The sequence below is a fragment of the Artemia sp. Qi Xiang Cuo genome, chromosome 4 (assembly GCF_049724085.1).
Source record: "Artemia sp. Qi Xiang Cuo chromosome 4, ASM4972408v1, whole genome shotgun sequence".
Taxonomy (NCBI): domain Eukaryota; kingdom Metazoa; phylum Arthropoda; class Branchiopoda; order Anostraca; family Artemiidae; genus Artemia; species Artemia sp. Qi Xiang Cuo.
This window is the reverse complement of record NC_142797.1, coordinates 14,140,400-14,163,416: the sequence shown is the minus strand read 5'-3', so window position 1 is coordinate 14,163,416 and position 23,017 is coordinate 14,140,400. Positions and strand designations below refer to the sequence as shown.

Below are 23,017 nucleotides of genomic sequence, written 5' to 3'. Positions count from 1 at the left end.
AAGGCTCCAGGTGCTGACAGGGTGGTAAATGAGTTTCTTAAATATGGTGGCGCTAAGGTTAAAAATAAGTTACTAAAGATTATGAATATGATTTTTGAAAAAGGGGAAGTACCTAACGATTTTAGGAAAATCTTAATTAAGCCACTTTATAAAAAAAGGTGATAAAAGTGAGTGTGTTAATTATCGAGGCATTAGTCTGGTCTCTGTAGGTAGTAAATTACTTAGTAATACGATACTTTTTAGACTAACAGATGCCGTAGACAAAGTTTTAAGAGAAGAGCAGTGCGGTTTTAGAAAAGGTAGAGGATGTGTCGACCAAATTTTCACTCTTAGGTTATTAATTGAGAAGTACCTGAGTTTTCAAACACCTTTGGTCCTCAGTTTTATAGATTATAAGCAAGCGTTCGATTCTGCTGATAGAAGAGCTTTAGTAAAGGTTTTATCCTTGTATGGTATACCAGACAAATACATTTAAGTGATTAGTGCTATGTACGAGAATAACACTGCTGCGGTTAGTAGTATCTATATACACAATTCTAAACTTACATGGAAACTTAAAGCTGAGGCAATACACAGTCCTAAACTTACATGGAAACCCACGCCTGAGACACTACAGTTACACGTGGACATTTTAAAAAGCGACTAGTTTTTCTGATTTTTTGGAAGATTGCCTTAACTCGAAAGTAGTTTGTTATTAAAAAATTAGATGCTACAATGAGAATTGTTTGATTGACATTTGCAAAAAGGGGTAAGGGATTTGCGGATTGGAGTGTAACTCGAGAGTAGTTTGTTATAAAAAAATTGGATGCTACAATCAGAATTGTTTGATTGACATTTGCAAAAAAGGGGTAAGGGATTTGCGAATTGGAGTGTAACTCGAGAGTAGTTTGTTATTAAAAAATTGGATGCTACAATCAGAATTCTTTGATTGAAATTTGCAAAAAAGAGATAAGGGATTTGCGAATTGGACTGTAACTCGAGAGTAGTTTGTTATTAAAAAATTGGATGCTACAATGAGAATTGTTTGATTGACATTTGCAAAAAGGGGTAAGGGATTTGCGGATTGGAGTTTAACTCGAGAGAAGTTTTTTATTAAAAAATTGGATGCTACAATCAGAATTGTTTGATTGATATTTGCAAAAAGGGGTAAGGGATTTGCGAATTGGATTGTATGAAGGTGGAAAAAAAAAGAAAAAAAAGGGTTAAACTGATTATCAGTTAAGGTAGCCCCTCGGAGTTGTGGGCTCAGACAATTTAAAATAATTTTGGGACAATCTAAATCTATGGACATGATTAACGCTAATAGAATAATATTGCGAGTCTATCTAGCTTTATCTCTCCAATGTATTCTCTACAATGCACTATTTGGGTTTGAACAATGTGGTCAGTTTAAATTAAGCTCCAACGTTAAAGTATACTAAAAAGTTGATATTAAGAGAGATGTAGATGGCAAAAAAATAATTTTAATAATGAAATTCAGAACAAACCTTAGAAATCCTTGCAAATCAAGTAGTAAGGTGTATGTGACTACGAACCATCAAGGATCATAAGCACCAATGACCCTAACCAGCAGAGACATCAACCCCCCAAAGGTCCTCTATCCCCCAACACGAAGGGTGTCCCCTCCCCTCCAAGTTTTTGGCCCCCGACCCCCCAATTTTTTTGTTTTGATTTTTTTGTTTTTTTTTGGCAATTGACATGTTTTCTGATAACAAGTATCATTCATTACGATCGTAGCTTTCAAATGTGAAACTTAAGTCCATTTTTTGATCGAAAAATAAACTATTTCTGTAAAATCTGAGTTAATAAGGGTTTTTGACCATAAACTCTAGTTTTTTGTCCGAAAATTATGGAAAATACAATTCTCTGGTTCAAATGTGAAACTTAAGTCCATTTATGGATCGAAAAATAAAACTATTTCCGTAAAATCTGAGCTAATTAGGGTTTTTGACCATAAACTATAGTTTTTTTGTAAGAAAATTATGTAAAATACAATTCTCTGAATCAAATGTGAATCTTAAGTCCATTTTTGGATTGAAAAAATAAACTGTTACTGGAAAATTTGAGCTAATAAGGGTTTTTGACTATAAACTCTAGTTTTTTGTAAGAAAATTATGGAAAATACAATTCTATGGTTGAAATGTGAAACTTAAGTCCTTTTTAGGATCGAAAAATAAAACTATTTCTGTAAAATCTGAGTTAATAAGGGTTTTTGACCGTAAACTCTATTTTTTTGTAAGAAAATTATGGAAAATACAATTCTCTGGTTCAAATGTGAAACTTAAGTCCATTTTTGGATCGAAAAATAAAACTATTTCCGTAAAATCTGAACTAATAAGGGTTTTTGACCGTAAACTCTAGTTTTTTGTAAGAAAATTATGGAAAATACAATTCTCTGGTTCAAATGTAAAACTTAAGTCCATTTATGGATCAAAAAATTAAACTATTTCCGTAAAATCTGAGCAAATTGGGATTTTTGACCGTAATCTATAGTTTTTTTGTAAGAAAATTATGGAAAATACAATTCTCTGGTTCAAATGTGAAACTTAAGTCCATTTTTGGATCGAAAAAATAAAATATTTCTGTAAAACCTGAGCTAATAAGGGTTTTTGACCGTAAACTCTAGTTTTTGTAAGAAAATTATGGAAAATACAATTCTCTGGTTGAAATGTGAAACTTAAGTCCTTTTTTGGATCGAAAAATAAAACTATTTCTGTAAAATCTGAGTTAGTAAGGGTTTTTGACCGTAAACTCTAGTTTTTTGTAAGAAAATTATGGAAAAATACAATTATCTGGTTCAAATGTGAAACTTAAGTCCATTTTTGGATCGAAAAATAAAACTATTTCCGTAAAATATGAGCTAATAAGGGTTTTTGACAGTAAACTCTAGTTTTTTGTAAGAAAATTATGGAAAATAGAATTTTCTGGTTCAAATGTGAAACTTAAGTCAATTTATGGATCTAAAAATAAAACTATTTCCGTAAATTCTGAGCTAATGAAGGTTTTTGACAGTAAACTCTAGTTTGTTGTAAGAAAATTATGGAAAATAAAATTCTCTTATTCAAATGTGAAACTTAAGTCCATTTATGGATCGAAAAATAAAACTTTTTCCATAAAATCTGAGCTAATTAGGATTTTTTGACCGTAAACTATAGTTTTTTGTAAGAAAATTATGGTAAATACAATTCTCTGGTTCAAATGTGAATCTTAAGTCCATTTTTGGATCGAAAAAATAAACTATTTCTGTAAAATCTGAGGTAATAAGGGTTTTGACCGTAAACTCTAGTTTTTTGTAAGAAAATTATGGAAAATACAATTCTCTGGTTGAAATATGAAACTTAAGTCCTTTTTTGGATCGAAAAATAAAACTATTTCCGTAAAATCTGAGCTAATAAGGGTTTTTGACTGTAAACTATAGTTTTTTGTAAGAAAATTATGGAAAATACAATTCGTTGGCTCAAATGTGAAACTTAAGTCCATTTATGGATCGAAAAATAAAACTATTTCCGTAAAATCTGAGCTAATTAGGGTTTTTGACCGTAAACTATAGTTTTTTGTAAGAAAATTATGGAAAATACAATTCTCTGGTTCAAATGTGAAACTTGTCCATTTTTGGATCGAAAAAATAAGCTATTTCTGTAGATTTTGTCAATTCTATCCGACATATCCGATAAAGGATGTTGTCAAAGTATTTCTTCATTCTGAAATTTAGATTTTGTCAATTTTATTTGATGTATCTGACAAAAGGATGTTGATAAAAAAAATTATTCACTCTGTTACCTATATTTTGTCAATTTTATCAGACATATCCCACACAGGATGTTGATAATGAATTTATTCATTCAGAAAATTAGATTTTGTCAATTTTTTTTGATGTATCTGAAAAAGCCTGTTGATAAAAAAAATTATGCACACTGACACTTAGATTCTTTCGATTTTATCCTATGTATCCGAGAAAAGGATGTTGATATAGAATTTAGTCACTCTGATACGTAGATCTTGTCATTTTATCCGACATATCCGATAAAAGATGCTTTTACAGCATTTATTCATTCTGAAATTTAGATTTTGTTAATTTTATTTGATGTATCTGACACAGGATGTTGATAAAAAAAATTTATTAAAACTGAAACTTATATTTTATCAATTTTATCCGACATATCCGACAAAGGATGTTGATAATGAATTTATGCATTCTGAAATTTAGATTTTGTCAATTTTATTTGATGTATCTGACAAAGGATGTTGATAAAAAAAAAATTATGTATTTGAGAAAAGGATGTTGATATAGAATTTAGTCACTCTGATACTTAGATTTTGTCAATTTTATCCGACATATCCGACAAAGGATGTTGATAATGAATTTATTCATTCTGAAATTTAGATTTTGTCAATTCTATTTGATGTATCTGACAAAAGATGTTGATAAAAAAATTTATTCACTCTGACACTTAGATTCTGTCAATTTTATCCTATGTATTCGATAAAAGAATGTTTATAAAAAATTTTAGTCACTCTGATACTTAGATTTTGTTTGTTTTATCCTACATATCCGATAAAGGTTGTTGTTGAAGCATTTATTCATTCTGAAATTTAGATTTTGTCAATTTTATTTGATATATCTGACAAAGGATGTTGATAAAAAAATTTATTCACTCTGATACTTATATTTTATCAATTTTCTTCAATGTATCTGCCAATGGATGTTGATAAAAAAAAATATTCACTCTGATACTTAAATTTGGTCAATTTTATCCGATATATCCGATAAAGGATGTTATTAATGCATTTTTTCTTTCTGAAATTTAGATTTTGTAGATTTTATTTGATGTATCTGACAAAGTATGTTTATAGAAAATTTATTCACTCTGACAGTTATATTTTATCAATTTTATTCGATGTATCCGGTAAAGGATGTTGTAAAAAAAAAATATTCACTATGATACTTAGATTTTGTCACTATTATCCGACATATCCGACAAAGGATGTTGATAATGAATTTATTCATTCTGAAATTTAGATTTTGTCAATTTTATTTGATGTATCTGACAAAAGATGTTGATAACGAATTTATTCACTTTGAGACTTAACGAAAAATGGATTAAAGTTTCACCTATGAGCCAACGAATTGTATTTTCCATAATTTTCGTACAAAAAACTAGAGTTTACAGTCAGAAACCCTTATTAACTAAGATTTTACGGAAATAGTTTTATTTTTTGATCCAAAAAAGGACTTAAGTTTCACATTTGAACCAAAGAATTGTATTTTCCATAATTTTCTTACAAAAAAATAGAGTTTACGGTCAAAAACCCTTATAAACTCAGATTTTACAGAAATAGTTTATCATTTCGATCCAAAAATGGACTTAAGTTTCACATTTGAACCAGAGAATTGAATTTTCCATTATTTCTTACAAAAAACTATAGTTTACGGTCAAAAACCCTAATTAGATCAGATTTTACGGAAAAAGTTTTATTTTTCGATCCACAAATGGACTTAAGTTTCACATTTGAGCCAACGAATTGTATTTTCCATAATTTTCTTACAAAAAACTAGAGTTTACAGTCAAAAACACTTATTAACTCAGATTTTACGGAAATAATTTTATTTTTCGATCCAAAAAAGGACTTAAGTTTCACATTTGAACCAGAGAATTGTATTTTCCATAATGTTCTTGCAAAAAACTAGAGTTTACGGTCAAAAACCCTTATTCGCTCAGATTTTACAGAAATAGTTTTTTTTTTCGATCCAAAAATGGAGTTAAGTTTCACATTTGAACCAGATAATTGTATTTTCCATAATTTTCATACAAAAAACTATAGTTTACAGTCAAAAACCCTAATTAGCTCAGATTTTACGGAAATAGTTTTATTTTTCTATCCATAAATGGAGTTAAGTTTCACATTTGAAGCAGTGAATTGTATTTTCCATAATTTTCTTACAAAAAACTAGAGTTTACGGTCAAAAACCCTTATTAGCTCAGGTTTTATAGAAATAGTTTTATTTTTCGATCAAAAAATGGACTTAAGTTTCACATTTGAACCAGAGAATTGTATTTTCCATAATTTTCTTACAAAAAACTGGAGTTTACGGTCAAAAACCCTTATTAGCTCAGATTTTACGGAAATAGTTTTATTTTTCGATCCAAAAATGGACTTAAGTTTCACATTTGAACCAGAGAATTGTATTCTCCATAATTTTCTTACAAAAAACTAGAGTTTACGGTCAAAACCCCTTATTAACTCAGATTTTACAGAAATAGTTTTATTTTTCGATCCAAAAAAGGACTTAAGTTTCACATTTGAAACAGAGATTTGTATTTTCCATAATTTTCTTAGAAAAAACTAGAGTTTACGGTCGAAAACCCTTATTAGCTCAGATTTTACAGAAATAGTTTATTTTTTCGATCCAAAAATGGACTTAAGTTTCACATTTGAACCAGAGAATTGTATTTTCCATATTTTTCTTACAAAAAACTAGAGTTTACGATCAAAAACGCTCATTAGCTCAGATTTTATGGAAATAGTTTTATTTTTCGATCCATAAATGGACTTAAGTTTCACATTTGAGGCAGAGAATTGTATTTTCCATAATTTTCTTACAAAAAAATAGAGTTTACGGTCAAAAACCCTTATTAGCTCAGATTTTACGGAAATAGTTTTATTTTTTGATCCATAAATGGACTTAAGTTTCACATTTGAACCGGAGAAATATGTTTTCCATATTTTTTATACAAAAAACTAGATTTTACGGTCAAAAACTCTCATTAACTAAGACTTTACAGAAATAGTTTATTTTTCGATCCAAAAATAAACTTAAGTTTCACATTTGAAAGCTACGATCGTAATGAATGATACTTGTTATCAGAAAAAATGTCAATTGCCAAAAAAAATAAAAAAAAAAAATGGGGGGAATGGGGGCAAAAAAGTTGGTGGGGAGGAGGCACCCTTCGAGTTTGGGGATAGGGGACCTTTGGGGGGTTGATGTCTCTGCTGGTTAGGGTCATTGGTGCTTATGATCCTTGATGGTTCGTACTCACATACACCTTACTACTTGATTTGCAAGGATTTCTAAGGTTTGTTCTGAATTTCGTTATTAAAATTATTTTCTTGCCATCTACATCTCTCTTAGTATCAACTTTTTAGTATACTATAAAGTTAGACCCTATTTTAAACTAACAACACTGTTCAAACACAACTTGTGTATTATACAGAACACATCGGAGAGGTAAAGCTAGGTTAACTCACAATGTCATTCTATCATCATTAACCATTTCATAGATTGATGTTGTCTCAAATTTATAACAAATTGCCTGAGTTAACAACCCCGAGGGGTTACCTTAACTGATAATCAGTTAAACCCTTTTTTTTCTTTTTTTTCCACCTTCATACAATCCAATTCGCAAATCCCTTACCCCTTTTTCAAATGTCAATCACACTATTCTCATTGTAGCATCCAATTTTTTAATAACAAACTACTCTCGAGTTACACTCCAATCAGCAAATCCTTTACCCCTTTTTTGCAAATGTCAATCATACAATTCTCTTTGTAGCATCCAATTTTTTTAATAACAAACTACACTCGAGTTACAGTCCAATTCGCAAATCCCTTATCCCTTTTTGCAAATGTCAATCAAAGAATTCTGATTGTAGCATCCAATTTTCTAATAGCAAACTACTCTCGAGTTACAATCCAATTCGCAAATCACTTACCCCTTTTTTGCAAATGTCAATCAAACAATTCTGATTGTAGCATCCAATTTTTTTATAACAAACTACTCTCGAGTTACACTCCAATCCGCAAATCCCTTACCCCTTTTTGCAAATGTCAATCAAACAATTCTCATTGTAGCATCCAATTTTTTAATAACAAACTACTCTCGAGTTAAGGCAATCTTCCAAAAAATCAGAAAAACCAGTCGCTTTTTAAAATGTCCACGTGTAACTGTAGTGTCTCAGGCGTGGGTTTCCATGTAAGTTTAGGACTGTGTATTGCCTCAGGTGTAAGTTTCCATGTAAGTTTAGAATTGCGTATATAGATACTACTGCGGTTAAGGTATGGAATGAGGTTAGCAGCTGGTTTTGTATTAAAGCAGGAGTTAAGCAGGGTTGTGTTGTATCCCCAATTGTATGGATTATTTTGATGGACTTTGTTTTAAGGAGCACAGGAGAGGCAATGGGAGACCACGGTATCAAATGGGGAGGAATAGGTCTCCTGGACTTGGATTATGCTGATGATTTAAGCATCCTAGACGAAAGTGTGGGCAAAATGAATAAAGTTTTAGAGGTTTTGCAAGTTCAGGGGGCTAGAATAGGCTTGAAAATTAATGTTAAGAAGACTAAATCACTAAGGCTAGGAATAAGTGAGGATGAAAAGGTGACGTTTGGTAATGAAAAGATGGATCAGGTGGGCAGCTTCACTTAACTTGGTAGTATTATTAGTAAAGATGGTGGGAGCAGTGAAGAAGTTAAATATAGAATAATCAAGGCTGAGGGTGTTTTTTTACAGTTAAAAAAGTTTGGAAGAATATGAAGATAAGTCTGCAAACCAAGATTAGAATATTAGAAGCTACAGTGATGACAGCGGTCAAATATGGCTCTGAAGTATAGGCGCTCCGAAAAGCGAATGAAGATTTGCTTAATGTTTTCCAAAGAAATTGCTTAAGGATTGTTCTGGGTACCCGGTTGACTGACCGTATTTGAAACAATAGGCTGTACGAAAAATGTGGTTCAATACCGCTCTCTAGGGCTATAATGAAAGAAAGGTTGAGGTGGCTAGGGCACGTTGTGCGGATGAAGGATGTCAGATTGCCGAAGATTGTTCTTTTCGGCCAACCATCTAGGGCTAAACGGAAAGCAGGTCGTCCCCGTCAGGAGTGGCAGGACGTCATAAAGAAAGATTTAAAGGGAATGGAAATTTCGTGGGCGGGTGTAAAAAGGGAGGCTTTGAATAGATTGGGGTGGAGGAGGAGCGTGCGTAGCTGTGTTGGCCTCAGGCGGCTTGGTGCTGCGGTGAGTTGTTAGTAGTAGTAGTAGTGTTTCGATTTTTTAAATAGAAATATTAAAAAATATATTTTTCCAAATCTAAGGTGCAATTGACCCTCCCTCCCCCATCTTTGGTGCCCCGCTTAAAATTCAATATTTTCCTCCGCAGAAGATACATTTCTTGCCACATCCTTTCTTGCCATGCAGGGCACATGATTTTTAAAGTGAGCAATTACATTCCGCCAACGGAAAGATATTTCCATTGTCATTGCCTTTGCCATTTGCCATTTTTATCATTCAGGTTCAGGTTCAGGTTCATACATTTTTATTAACAAAAAAATAACTCAATGTGACAACAAGTCGCACTAAAGCAATAAGATGTTTTAAAAAGCGACCGGTTGGATATCATGCATGCCAAATCATCAAACCAATTAAAATGAAAAAAGGGGAAAACAATAATAATAACAGAAAATAATGATAAATATATAATGGCACAAAATATAAAAAAATAAAATAAAATAAAATAAAATAAAATATCTACAAAAAAAAAAAAAGCCTTCTCTCGAACCATTAACACTACCAAATTCCTGAAAAGAAATAATTTTTAATACGTGTTTTAAGTTGCGGCACACTTTCAGCTTGACGAACTGAATTTGGGAACGAATTCCAAACTGACGGGCCCATGTGTCTGGTCACTTGACTCGCTCTCGTTGTGTTCCGTGGCTCAGATGCAAGACTATCCGCACTCCTAGTCGAATCATCGTGATAAAACGAATTAGGCTTAAAAATATTCATAAAAAAATCCGGTGCAAAACCATTCAGACACTGAAATACAAAAACTCCAATTTGATAATCCCTTATTTCACCAACCTTTAAAATTTTAAACTTTCTAAAAAGTGATTCAGTGCTATCAACACCACGATCATACCTTCCAATCAACCTTATAGCCTTATTCTGCAGAACTTGAACTCTTCTAAAATTGCAACTAAAATTACTCGCCCAAATCAAACAACCATAATTTATATAAGGCGCTATTATGGAAAAATACAATAAAAGCAGAATTTTCAAAGGTAAACAATTTTGAAAACGGTTCAGAACTCCAAGGCCTCGCGCCAGCTTGCATGCTATAATGTCGCAGTGTTTTCTCTAACTCAAGTTTCGATCCAGGATGAATCCCAGATATCGGATCTCTTCAACTTGTGATAGCGGTAGGCCATTGTAAATAATGACACCAGGGAGAGTGGGAGCAGAACCAGTCCTCGTAAACATCATAAAATTAGTTTTCGATGCATTGACGCTAAGTAGGCTAGCACAAAAAAATTCATGTAGGCCATCCAGCGCCTTATTAGCCTTGAACAAGAGCTCTTGCAGCGACTTTGCTGCAATCACTAAAGCCGTGTCGTCAGCAAAAGAAGTAACTGAAGCTCCGGGAATGTAGAATCTCATTGTGTCTACAAATATCAGGTACAGGAGAGGACCATGAACTGAGCCCTGTGGAACACCACACTTTATGGGAAACGGCTGAGAAGATTTGTTACTCAAAGTCACGCGTAGCTTCCGTTCACTTAAATACGATTCAAACCAATTTAAAACACTACCCTTTATGCCTAAATAGCACAGCCTTTCTAATAAAATCTAAAAATCAACAGTGTCGAAAGCTTTTCTAAAATCAATAAAAACGCCCATGCACTGCTCGCCATTCTCAAGTGCTGAGTTAATATTTTCCAGGAGATGCTGGACTGCCTGCGTCGTCGAATGTCCTTTCCGGAAGCCAAATTGACCATCTTGTAAAACACCAATTTTCATCAGATACTCGTAAAGCCGGTGATGAACATTCTTTTCATAAACTTTTGAATAAATCGGGAGAATTGATATTGGTCTCCAATTAGATATGTCAGTTTTGACTCCACCTTTGTGCAACAGTACAACTTTAGCTATTTTAAGCGCACTCGGAAACATCCCCTTTTCCATAGAAATATTGATAAGGTATACGAGGACAGGAAGCAAATAAACCAGAACCGACTTGAGCGTTCTGAGGTTCATTCCATCAACTCCTGCACTGTTTGACTTAATCGTGCTAACAATTCTGCGTACCTCCTCTTCAGTACAAGGCTGGAAATACATTTCGAAACCTCTTCCTCGCTCATCAACAAAACTGCTTGATTCGAAAACATGGGAGCTCCTTGCTTCTTCTTGAATCTTGCAGCCAATTTCAGAGAAATATTGTCCAAATGCGTTGCAGATTTCCTCAGTTTCTTCCAAGGTCCAATTATTTAGTACAATTTTTGGCTCCGATGGCTTCATAGGGCCTTTTAGAAGATCATTCACAACTTGCCATGTTGCTTTGGGGTTACCTTTACTTTCTTCAAATACATTTGTAAAATATGCCTTCTTTTTTTTTCTTCTTAGGGCATTTGCCCTATTCCTTAGCTCTTTATACATCACATGGAGCTCATTATTCTGCGGATGATTCAGATGCTCCTCACACGCCTGATTTCTCATATTAAACAGATTCAGCAGCTCATCATCACACCATGGTTTTCTTGGTTTATTCTTTCAAATTATGGTTCAAGATTAGAACTTAAAATTCATACTTAATTAGTATTTTAATGAACATTTCATTTTTATTTACTGTTTTAACTATGTCTAATTAATAAATTTTTAAGCAAGTCCTGTAGACTAGAAATAAACGAGGATTAACAGGTAATATTTGGTAACGAGAATAAAGGAGTCCCGGAAATATAGCTTTCATATAGCTTACAACCAAGGCCGTATCCAGGGGGGGGGAGTTTACCCGGTTTGAACCCCCCCCCCCTAAATTTTTGACCGACTCAAAAATAAGTCGAAATTTAGTAAAACCTAGGTAAAAATCAGTAAAATTAGTCGAAAACTGAGTCAAAAATTAGTAAACCCCCCCCCCCCCCAAAAAAAGTCAAAAATTAGTAAAACCTCCCCCTGAATAAAAATCCTGGATACGGCCCTGCTTACAGCTATGACTATAATTTAGCTTATAACTGCATAGCCTATAACTATAGTTATATAGCTATAAATATATAGCTTATGACTTATAATTTTACAGATTAACTGGATAAGGATAGGCCTACTGATTTCATTGATTCAGATACTGGTTTGATTGACCGTATATGAAACAATAAGCTCTGCAAAAAAGGATACAGGTAAAAATAACTAAAGATAATGTTAAATATTTTTTCGATTTATTTCATAGATTTTCCATTGCGAATGAGTAGACTCAGTTAAATGTAAAGTGCTGAGCGCTTCAGCCAGGCATGTGGCAGGTGCAGCCTGGTGTTCAGATTTCTAAAGTGGGCAGTCCCTCGGTTTGATGGAATTCTGATGATTAATTCACGAATTTCGTGAACGAATTAATACTTTCCGTTTTATTTTGTTCTTTATACGTTTCGTTTAAATTAATTCTTTACTAGCAAATGCACCTGACAACATAGGAATGAAGCTGCATGACTCCATTTTAATAAAGCCATATGTCAGTATTATCAAAGTATTATTTTTCCCCCGTTATTTCGAATTTTTCTCTAAATATTTATCGTAACACTAAGATGATTTCTAGTAATTTTCCAATAAAGAATCTAATAGTTTTTAATAATTTTAATAGTTTTTTATTAACCTAAACAAAGCAACTCAATTAATACTTTTCGTTTGGGCTACATTCTTTATACGTTCATAAAACTGTAATAGTCATTGTCCTCATAGCTACCTAAACTATACTATAACTATACAACTATAACTATACTATACTACAACAAAACTATATATAATTGTCCTAAATGCTATTGTGTCAACCATGTTCAAAAGATTCTGAAAGTCATTCTCCTCAAAACAGTAGATTTACTTCAATTTATATATAACATATGCGAGGGTTACTGTCTCAAGAATCATGTACACCGGAACTGTGCGTACCAAGCGTGACAAATCTGTTCCAAGCGTTCTGACGGGAGAGCTAAGCGTTTTGGGAATAGTGCATAGCGTGGAAAAACTGTGCAACCAAAGTGGGGTTTCGAGATGCCCACCAGGTTGCGAGAAATCACCGCCCCCTCAAGCATATGTATACCGTTTGCTGTTGTTGCATCAGTTACCTTTGTTACCTTTGTATGAATATGAAAGTCATTAACCTCTTGGACAAAGTTTTGTTTCTACCTATATGACTGAGCCCCATAAAAGTGATTTTTTCAGGCTTTCGTAATTTTGTAACACTTACATAATTTCGTAAATTTCATAATTTTTCATAATTTTACACGAGGGTTACGAAATGTTTTTAAGCTTTTTGTGTGGAAAATTTTTCTTCGCTGACTTAACAAAAATCTGATATAACAATTATGTAGATTCTAAAAAATAATGCTTCAACTTCGTTAGCACCCCCTCGACACGAAATTTATTAAGCTAAAGGTTGACTTTTTTTCTCAATATTTCAAGAATAATGCATTGTGATAATCACTACAACATTTCTTTTCTTGTTAAACTGCTTTGGGAACTAAAGAAGTTAGATATCCGTATTTGGTTTAAAACAACAAAAAAGATTCAGTCTGATCATTTTAAAAGGCAAATAAATTATAAACAATAATAAAATAAGTACTAAAAATAATACTTATAAAATAAAAACGTCGTTTAATAACACATTTATTGAAAGGCGATTGCTGCATAAAACACTAAAATTTAAATATTAGTAACAAAATAAACTTGTTGTCCTCAAAAATGTATTCATAAACGCATTAATCAATGTTCAACGTGACCAGAGTGTGGAAGGAGTGGCATTTTCCCTCATGAGCTTAATAATTTTGATCATTTTCAATTTAACTTAATTTTTAAATTAGGTATCTTTTCCAAGACCCCACTGCCTTTCTATGACGAACAAACAAACGTTCAAATGGGGATAAGACCATTTATTAGACAGTGAAAACAGATACGAAAGTCTGGATATTTTGATTACATGTACAGCGATCGTCATCAGCAGAAATACTGAAGTATTAAAATTAAAACTACATATTTATATAGAACAAAATAATTATTTCCTGTTCACAAATAGCTTATGGTTCTACAAATTTAGTGAATGAACCAATAAACTATTTGTAAATCAGAAGTGATTATTGTGTTCTTTATAAATATGTTAGTTTTAATTTTAATGCTTTAGTATTTCTTCTGAAGACGATAGCTGTAAATGGGATCAAAAAATTCAGACTTCTGTATCTGTTTTCAGTGTCTAAAAGATGGACTTTTTCCCATAGATTCCATTCATATACATAATCTCCATACAATACATGATATCATCTATATACAATCTTTAATCTATAAAATCAATACGTAATCTCAATACTCCATTCGCGTAATGTTTCAATATAGGATTATATTATCTATATACAAAACAATCTCCACATAATCAATAATCTATGTAATCATTACATGATCTCCATATTCCATTCGTGGTTTATCAACAATCCGACCTTGAATGTATCACGTTGAACATCCAAAATATTTCATCTATGTTGTAAAATATCCAATTTATAAAAGCAGAATGTATCACATCGCTCATTTACGTATAATTTTTTTGCATTACATTACCCATTCACTCGCTCGTTTACGGAGTGAACAAACATAAAGACTCATAGCATTCAGAAGCTTATGCAGATATATGTTGTTTCTGCATAGCTAAATCCTTCTACTCAAGGGCGTAAAAAGGACTTTTGTTTAAGAGGAGGTTTAAGGAATCAAGAGGAAGTTACATGTATGCAGATATCTGTTGTTTCTGCCTAGCTAAATCCCTCCACTCAAGGGCTTATCAAGGATTTTTGTTTAAGAGAAGGTTTAAGGTATCAAGATATCAAAAGGAGGTTACATATATGCAGATATATGTTGTTTCTGTCTAGCTAAATCCTTCCACTCAAGGGTGTATCAAGGATTTTTGTTTAAGATGAGGTTTAAGAGGGCGTATCAAGGATTTTTGTTTAAGAGGAGGTTTAAGGTATCAAGAGGAGGTTACATATATGCAGATATATGTTGTTTCTGTCTAGTTAAATCCTTCCACTCAAGGGCGTATCAAGGATTTTTGTTTAAGAGGAGGTTTAAGGTATCAAGATATCAAAAGGAGGTTACATATATGCAGATATATGTTGTTTCTGTCTAGCTAAATCCATCCACTCAAGGGTGTATCAAGGATTTTTGTTTAAGATGAGGTTTAAGAGGGCGTATCAAGGATTTTTGTTTAAGAGGAGGTTTAAGGTATCAAGAGGAGGTTACATATATGCAGATATATGTTGTTTCTGTCTAGTTAAATCCTTCCACTCAAGGGCGTATCAAGGATTTTTGTTTAAGAGGAGGTTTAAGGTATCAAGATATCAAAAGGAGGTTACATATATGCAGATATATGTTGTTTCTGTCTAGCTAAATCCCTCCACTCAAGGGCGTATCAATGATTTTTGTTTAAGAGGAGATTTAAGGTATCAAATTATCAAGAGGAGGTTACATATATGCAGATATATGTTGTTTCTGTCTAGCTAAATCCTTCCACTCAAGGGTATATCAAGGATTTTTGTTTAAGATGAGGTTTAAGAGGGCGTATCAAGGATTTTTGTTTCGAGAGGGGAGTGGATAAAAAAAAAAACTCTACAAAACACGTCAAAAATTTTGTTTATATGCATTTTGTTAATTTTTTTACGATTCAGATAAGGATTTCAGGAAGGGTGAAGCTCGGTAGCACCCTCCCCCCCCCCCCCGGTTGTATTTCTTTGTTTTTGTTTGGTTTGCAAAAAAAAAATGTATTAATATATTTATGAGCTATGTGCGATGTATATACGAGCTATTTATAAGTGTTTACAAGCTATGTATAAAATAACAAATAAAATAACCCGTACAAAATAACAAATAACGCTTGAAACTAAATAAAATTACTAAACAAGATATGATAAAAATTAAGCAGCAAATTACATAAAATATATAATAAGATATAAAATATGAACCAAAAATAAAATATATAAAATACCCAGCAAATGTGTCTTTTTAATTATACTAAAAAAACACTTATCTCCATGTTTATACATGTACTGGAAACAATTTCAGACCCTTTTAGTAATTTTTCTCTTCCCAAAATCCCCAGAATATCTAGGACACAAGACATGCCTGACATAAAGGCTAGTAAAAAATTAAATTTTGACAAATTTTCACAGAAGTTGTTTTTTTCACTTTGTTACTGAGTCTTAGGTGTAGTAGATTTACATTAAGATTTTTTTTGGTAGATTTAAGTAGAAAAGAAAAAATGATTAAAAAAAAGAGTGCCTCAAAAATTCAGACAGTTCTACATCTTACATTGATTTCAAAAAATATAGGAGAAAGCTTACTTACATAAATGTCGTTCTGTGAAAGGATTCACAGCGCCACCTAAAAATCTGTTTGCAGATGTGAGCCTTATAAAATCTACTTGGCATTTTTGATCATAAACTAGGTCATTCGATGTATCTGTAAATAAAACCTGTGAGCTCCAGTTGATATCTGAAAAAGAGGGATTGTTGGATATTTACATGAGGAAAAGTTAACAATAGAAAGAAATTTAGAAGTAAAGATTCTTCAAGAAACTCAGAAGGAAAAAAGGTATTTTCCTTCTAGATATGAAAAGGTATATTTTCATATCTAAGTCAAAGATGTTGTTAAAAGGATAGAAACAAACAAAAACAAAAAATTCTTTTCTAATCAAGTTAAAAAATACACTGTAGCAGATGATTTTTAGTATAAATCAACTATATCCAAGATTGAGTATAAAGTAAAAACAAAACTTTTGTGAGAGGTTGCCAAGGGGAAAAAAGTACAATAGTAATTTGAGGAAACTATCAGCAGAAAAAAGTTGGTTCAATACGCATATATCAAATATACATATGTAACCACTATTTATTTTTTTTCATTAGCGATAATTGGGAACCAATTTAATTTTCTTTAACATCAAAGGATTAGAGGTGATCAATGCCACTGAAAGTAAAAAGGACCAAAAGATACCCAGTAGCAGGCATTTTAAATTTTTGTTTTGTCTGTCTCGATCTACCCATAATAATAATTATTTATTTTATAGTCATCAAGCAGATATCATACAAAAATTAAGTTCAAGACTGTTTGCATAATTTGGAAGGTCTTGTTCTGTTGGCTTTGCTATCCTGCTGCCAACAAATGTATGCTTTTGTATCTTTTAGCCATTCTCATCCAAATTGCTCCCCTCGAATCTTTATTCGATGCCATAGCAGACCAGCACTCGGTGCACCGGGGCGCAAAGAGTGGATTGGTTCCACCGAATCAGTTTTATCACTTAAAAAGGGGACTAGATTCTATTATACGCAGAAGAAGAAAACATCTGCAAACATTTTATTATCATCCAGTGTAGGATATATGATGAGACCATGAAGCGATTAAAAATTCATGGGAAGCACACCACTCTTTACTAAGTCACCAATGCACTTATAATTCACAAAATACATTTAAACGCCTCCAATCAGAGGTAACGCTACAGCTTTGCCTATAGTAAATGCTTCAATGTTTTATTATTATTTTTTCCAGAGGCACTGCATACGGAAGGGGTTGTTATTGGTAAGAAAAAGCTTCTGTTGTTTTCACTTTATGGCTTCAAGGTAAGGCAATATATTTATTTTGATGGAATATACAAGTTTTCCAGGACAACACGTAAAAAAACATCCTATACGCCCCACGAGGCTCTATGGCGGTGAATGCAAGTGGTAAGAAAAAAAGACATTAGAGAGGAAAATAAAAATGACTGGTATCTGGGGTTGAGTTGAGATTAGTTGAGTTAAGGTTGTATGGGTCTTCTATTGAGGTTATTCCCAAGCCAATAATTTTTACCTAAGCCTGAGAGAGGGGGTCGGTCGGCATAATACAAAAACACATAGATATAAAAATTACTTAACAGATATGGACCTAGTCGGCACACTAAGATGTTTCACAGTCCATTTGCCTTTTGGTGATTTTTTGGTGATTTATTCGAAGAAAAAATGGTGATTTTTTTATTGCGCTCAGTGGCAACCTGCCCAGCTGTTTTGAAACCAGAACAATTTTTAAAGGGTTGAACCACTGTATATAAACATAATACAATATGATCATTCCCTATCTCAGCCATCATACAAAGCCGGACCGAGATGCAATGGCTCCGGAGAACATTTAGACAAGTATAAACATAAGCGACATTCAATTTTTTCACGGGTAGACAAGTCAGATTTCTCTTGAACGCGAAACTTGGCTTCGCCTTTGTAACACTAAATTTTAAAGAATCTAATTTTAAATTAATTTATTCATATACATATATAAAAATCGCTAATTAGTAGTGCAATGTTATTAATAGATGTTTTTAAAAATTACAAGTAGGGTTCGAAGTCTCGAGTTGGTTTCAAAAGCATTTTGAGAAAGTTTCTGCGAAAATACGTGTTCCAGGGTAATATACACTGTACCGCTGATGACAAATTAAATGGGAGGAGCTGTTTGTACTCGCCGGGAATGTAGTAGCCAAAAATAACTGAGCCGTGATCTTACTATATGTTATTTATATACAGTGGGTTGAACCTACAACAACAATTGGTTAACCCTAAGATTCGCCGACAATCCTCTCAAGTTGTGCTGAGCAATACCTTAGTACTGGCCTAATTAGTACTTATTGATCCATAGAAATATGTAGTTTGAAGAAATGGTCTTGGTACAGAATGAAAATAATTTTTGAAGGGTTGCCACCGAAGGAAAAAAATCACCAGAAGACGAATTAGCTGCAAAAACTTTTGTATATTAAACATTTAAGGACAAACAAAGCTGCAGGCCCAGATGGAATCCAACCGGAGTTACTAAAAGTAAATTGCGATCCCCTTGTTGACCTTTACCTAAAATTGCTACTGCTGCTTCGGAAGAAGGTCGCTCCCCCTCCTCATGGTTTGAAGCCGCGATAGTTCCACTCCATAAGAAAGACTCGAAAGCAGTCTGAGATAACTACCGGCCTATAAGCCTTAGGAGCCACGCAGCTAAAATGCTCACTAGAGCAATGCTGAAGCGTATAAGAGCTATAGCTTCAAATTTTATTCCAGAATATCAGGCCAGTTTCCGCCCAAACAAGTCAACGATTGATCAAATATTTACCGTCCGTCAGATTATGGAAAAATATCTTGAACTTGGACATAGTTATTTTCCACATTTTCAATGACTTTAAGCAGGCTTTCGACCTCATCTGGAGAGAAGGTCTGCGCACATTCTTCTCCACTTTGGTATACCACGAAACTTAGTATAATTGATCAGAGATATATACTCAAATTTCAGAAGCCACGTCATGACGGGAGAGGGCCTTTCCGATAGCTTAGAAACATCGACTGGTGTGCTGCAGGGTTGCTTGCTTTCACCGGAAATTTTTAACCTGTTCCTTACCCTTGTCCTATCACCCCTTGACAACTCCTGAGGTGTCCTCATCGGCGGAATATTGATTGATAAATCAACTTATGCAGACGAGATAGACCAAATAAATGAGAGCCTTGAGAATCTTCAGTCCCAGGCCGACAACATCCAACCAACCATCAGCCGATTTGGAATGACCATCAATTCCTCAAAGACGAAAGCTATGCTCTGTTCACGAAAGCCAGAAAACAAAGAAAGCTTAAGCCTCCAGCTCGGTGGTGACAACATAGAATGGGTGGAAGATTTTACTTACCTTGGTAGCTTTATAACGTCCGATAACAACCACTAGAAAGACATTAAGAGGCGCCTGGCGCTTGCCAACTCTGGCTTTAAAGCCTTGATGCCGATCTGGAGGAACAAGAACTTGTCAACACTGCTAAGAACAAGACTCTTTAACACACTGATTATCTTCATTGCCATTTACACTTGTGAATCATGAACCCTCAAAAAAGATGACCAGCGTCGCCTTGCCGCATTCGAAACAAAGTCACTTTGCCGTATTATGGGCATTACGTACCTGGACAGGATCTTTAATATTAGGCTGTTTGAAAGCCTCAAGGTCAAACACACCACACTTGACAAATAAAACTGCAACAACTTAGGTGGCTAAGCTACAATAAGCCTATGGGAAATTCCTGTTTTTCGAAAATGGTCTTCCATGGTCCCGTGCATGGTTCTCGCCCCAGAGGTCGGCCCCCGAAGAGATAAAAAGACAATTTCTCTACACTCAACCTACTACAACTTCTACGCCTGTCTGAAGATAGATGCTCATACAGACGTTACATCAATAACATAGTGAATGAAGAGGCCCCAAACCAACCTTCGAGGATGGATGGGACTTAAGTCAAGTAAGTCACGAAGAAACTTGCACAACTGTTTAATAGCATACGGATTCCTCTAAGACATCCCCTCAATTAACCAATATTCACTCTCAGATAGTGTTGGGTGATAATTTGATTAACCGATCAGTCGATATTTTTACTTACGATCGTGGCCGTATCCAAGAGAGGTTAGGAAGTTTGACCCCCCCCCCCACCCCACCCCGAACTGTTGGTCCGACTCATAAAACCGTAACAAAAAGAATATAAACAAATTTTCCATGCTGTTTTTAAAGTTTTTTTGCACCCCCCCCCCCTCTCCCGAAAAAATAATATTGTAGCTGAAGCCCCCCCCCCGATCCAAAAATAAAACAAAAATAAAATCCTGGATACGACCCTGCTTTCGATATATCAAAATCCATATTTTGGATCAGGTTTTTATTCATATTAACTCTTATTTTTGCCAAAGTTCAATGACAAAAATTGTAATTAAAGAGTATTTTGCATAGTATTTTTTCAAACTTCGAACATTATAAAATGAGACAATAAACAAAAACTTTGATTACATAAACGAATATCAAGAAAACCCAGATTTGAAGTCACTCGGGCTCAGGACGAGTCAGAAAAGAGAAAAATAAACTACTCGCTATTTTTGGCAATTAAAAAAAGTAACATGTCAATATTTCCCCTGAGGGTCGGTATCATTTATCAATGATTAACTGACCAATCCTGGAAGACACTCTCAGAATGGATACAGGTGGCGAGCACGGACTCTAATTTCGTGGCAACTTCATATATGTATTTCCGATATCCCATATTATGAGATTTGAGTGGATCTGTAGTATCGTGATAGATTCAGCTACTGGAGTCAAGGGATTTAATACATTATCTTCTTCTTCTCGGCCATTTTCGAAATAGTTTTGTATACTATTACTACTACTGCTACTACTGCAGCACCATGACGCCTGAGGCCAACACTTCTAGGCACACTGCTCCTCCATCCCAATATATTCAAACCCTCCCGCTGTACACCTTCCTAAGTATTCCCAATTTTCTTTAAATCTTTCCTTGTGGTATCAAATTCAGGAGCGACCTACTTTCCGACATTGGGACAAAGACGATAAGGACAAGGACAATCTTTCCGTCGATAATCTCTTTGACAATCTCTAATGCTTCATCCACAGGATCTGTCCTAGCCATCTCAACCTTTCTCTTATTATAGCTCTAGAAAGTAGAATTGAACCACATTTTTCGTACATATTACTCTTTGAAATACGGTCTGATAATCGGGTGCCCAAAACAATCCTTTAACAATTTCTCTGGAAACTTAAATTGAATATGCATATCAAGCTTAAAACGAAGAAAAATCACTACAAAACAAAAGCTTGGCTACTGTCACCTTCCCTAACTGTAAAAGTCGAAAACCTAATGCGTCATTGGCGGTTGACTGAAAACGAATTAATTTAATAAAAATAAAAATTATAATAAAATAAAATTTTGAAACTGATGAGCTATCTGCAATATATCAAACATTCAGTTTAATTTTATTAGTTCTTTCCAAGACTGTTCAAGTCTTGCTGGCTGCTCAATCTACATTAGTATATGCAAGTACCGTGACAGTCCCTGTGATTCAGCCACTACAGAATTAAGCCAGTTTGTGGGGTTCACACGACGAAATTTCATTCAATGCCAAGCCTGCTTCTCCAGTAACTGAGTCTATCACGGTTGTACGATCGACTCAAGTCTCATAATATGGGAAATCAGAAATAAATATAATAAGTTGCCACGAAATTAGTGTGCCTGCCACCTGTTACCTTTCTGAGACTGTTTTCCAAGATTGGTACAGTTAATCACTGAAAAAAAGGTGTAGACCCCTAGGGAAACATTGACCTGTTACTTTTTTTAATAGCCAAAAATAGCCAGTAGTTTATTTTTCTTTGTCCTGAGCCCGAGTAATTTCAAATCAGGATTTTCTCGATATACAGTTATCTAATGATCTGCCCTCTGCTGTTGCTAAGGCTCAGCTCCTGCTCAACCATGTGCGTGATTGGTGTGAGCAGAACGGGATGCTGTTGAATAGCTCTAAGAGTAGCATTATTCATTTTCGAACCCCATACCACATGTCTGAACCTTCCCCAACAATCTTTGTTTTTATAGTATTGATATAGTTCCCCAGTGCTCTTGTGTTAATCTTCTTGGCGTGCACGTTGATTATATTCTTTCTGTCGAAACTCATACTTCTTGTGCGTAGTCCACAACTTTTCGTCAAGTGTATATGCTTCATTGTACCAACCAGTTTCTTCCTCCTGAAGTACAGCTTGCTCTTTACTATGCATTTGTCCTTCCTTACCTTTCTTATTGCTGCACTGTACGGGGCAATACTAACTATTCTTCCCTTCGGCAACTCAGAACAGCACAGAATAGAGCGGTGAAGGCAACTTTTCGCCTTCGACTCTATCCTACAACTGATCTTTACAGTGATACAGGTCTAGATGCCTTAGATGTGGTTATCAAGAAGCAGAACCTAAAACTAGCTCATCGAGCCTTCAATTTCTCGCTTCCTCCAAACATCTTATCCTACTTTGATCTAGCATCAACACGTAAGTGCTAGTCTTTGCTTCGGTGCTCTGTTCGCCAATTTCGGCTGCCTAAAAGGGTATCCTCAGGAGCTCAGAGGTCACCAATTTATAGAGCAATTGCTCTTTGGAACTCTATTCCCAGTGAACTTTCTTTTATCAAAAACTCTTCTTCCCTTTGCAGAAAAA

General features: G+C 34.1%; 1 protein-coding gene across 1 annotated transcript in view; it reads right to left on the bottom strand.

The window, feature by feature from the left end:
• The window catches only part of LOC148952798 (WD repeat-containing protein 11-like), a 311,667-nt gene that overhangs the window by 205,401 nt on the left and 83,249 nt on the right, over positions 1-23,017 (bottom strand). The window contains exon 8 of the mRNA XM_089087426.1: positions 16,354-16,500. Coding sequence (XP_088943552.1) covers positions 16,354-16,500 — 147 coding nt within the window. The remainder of the gene's footprint in view (positions 1-16,353; positions 16,501-23,017) is intronic.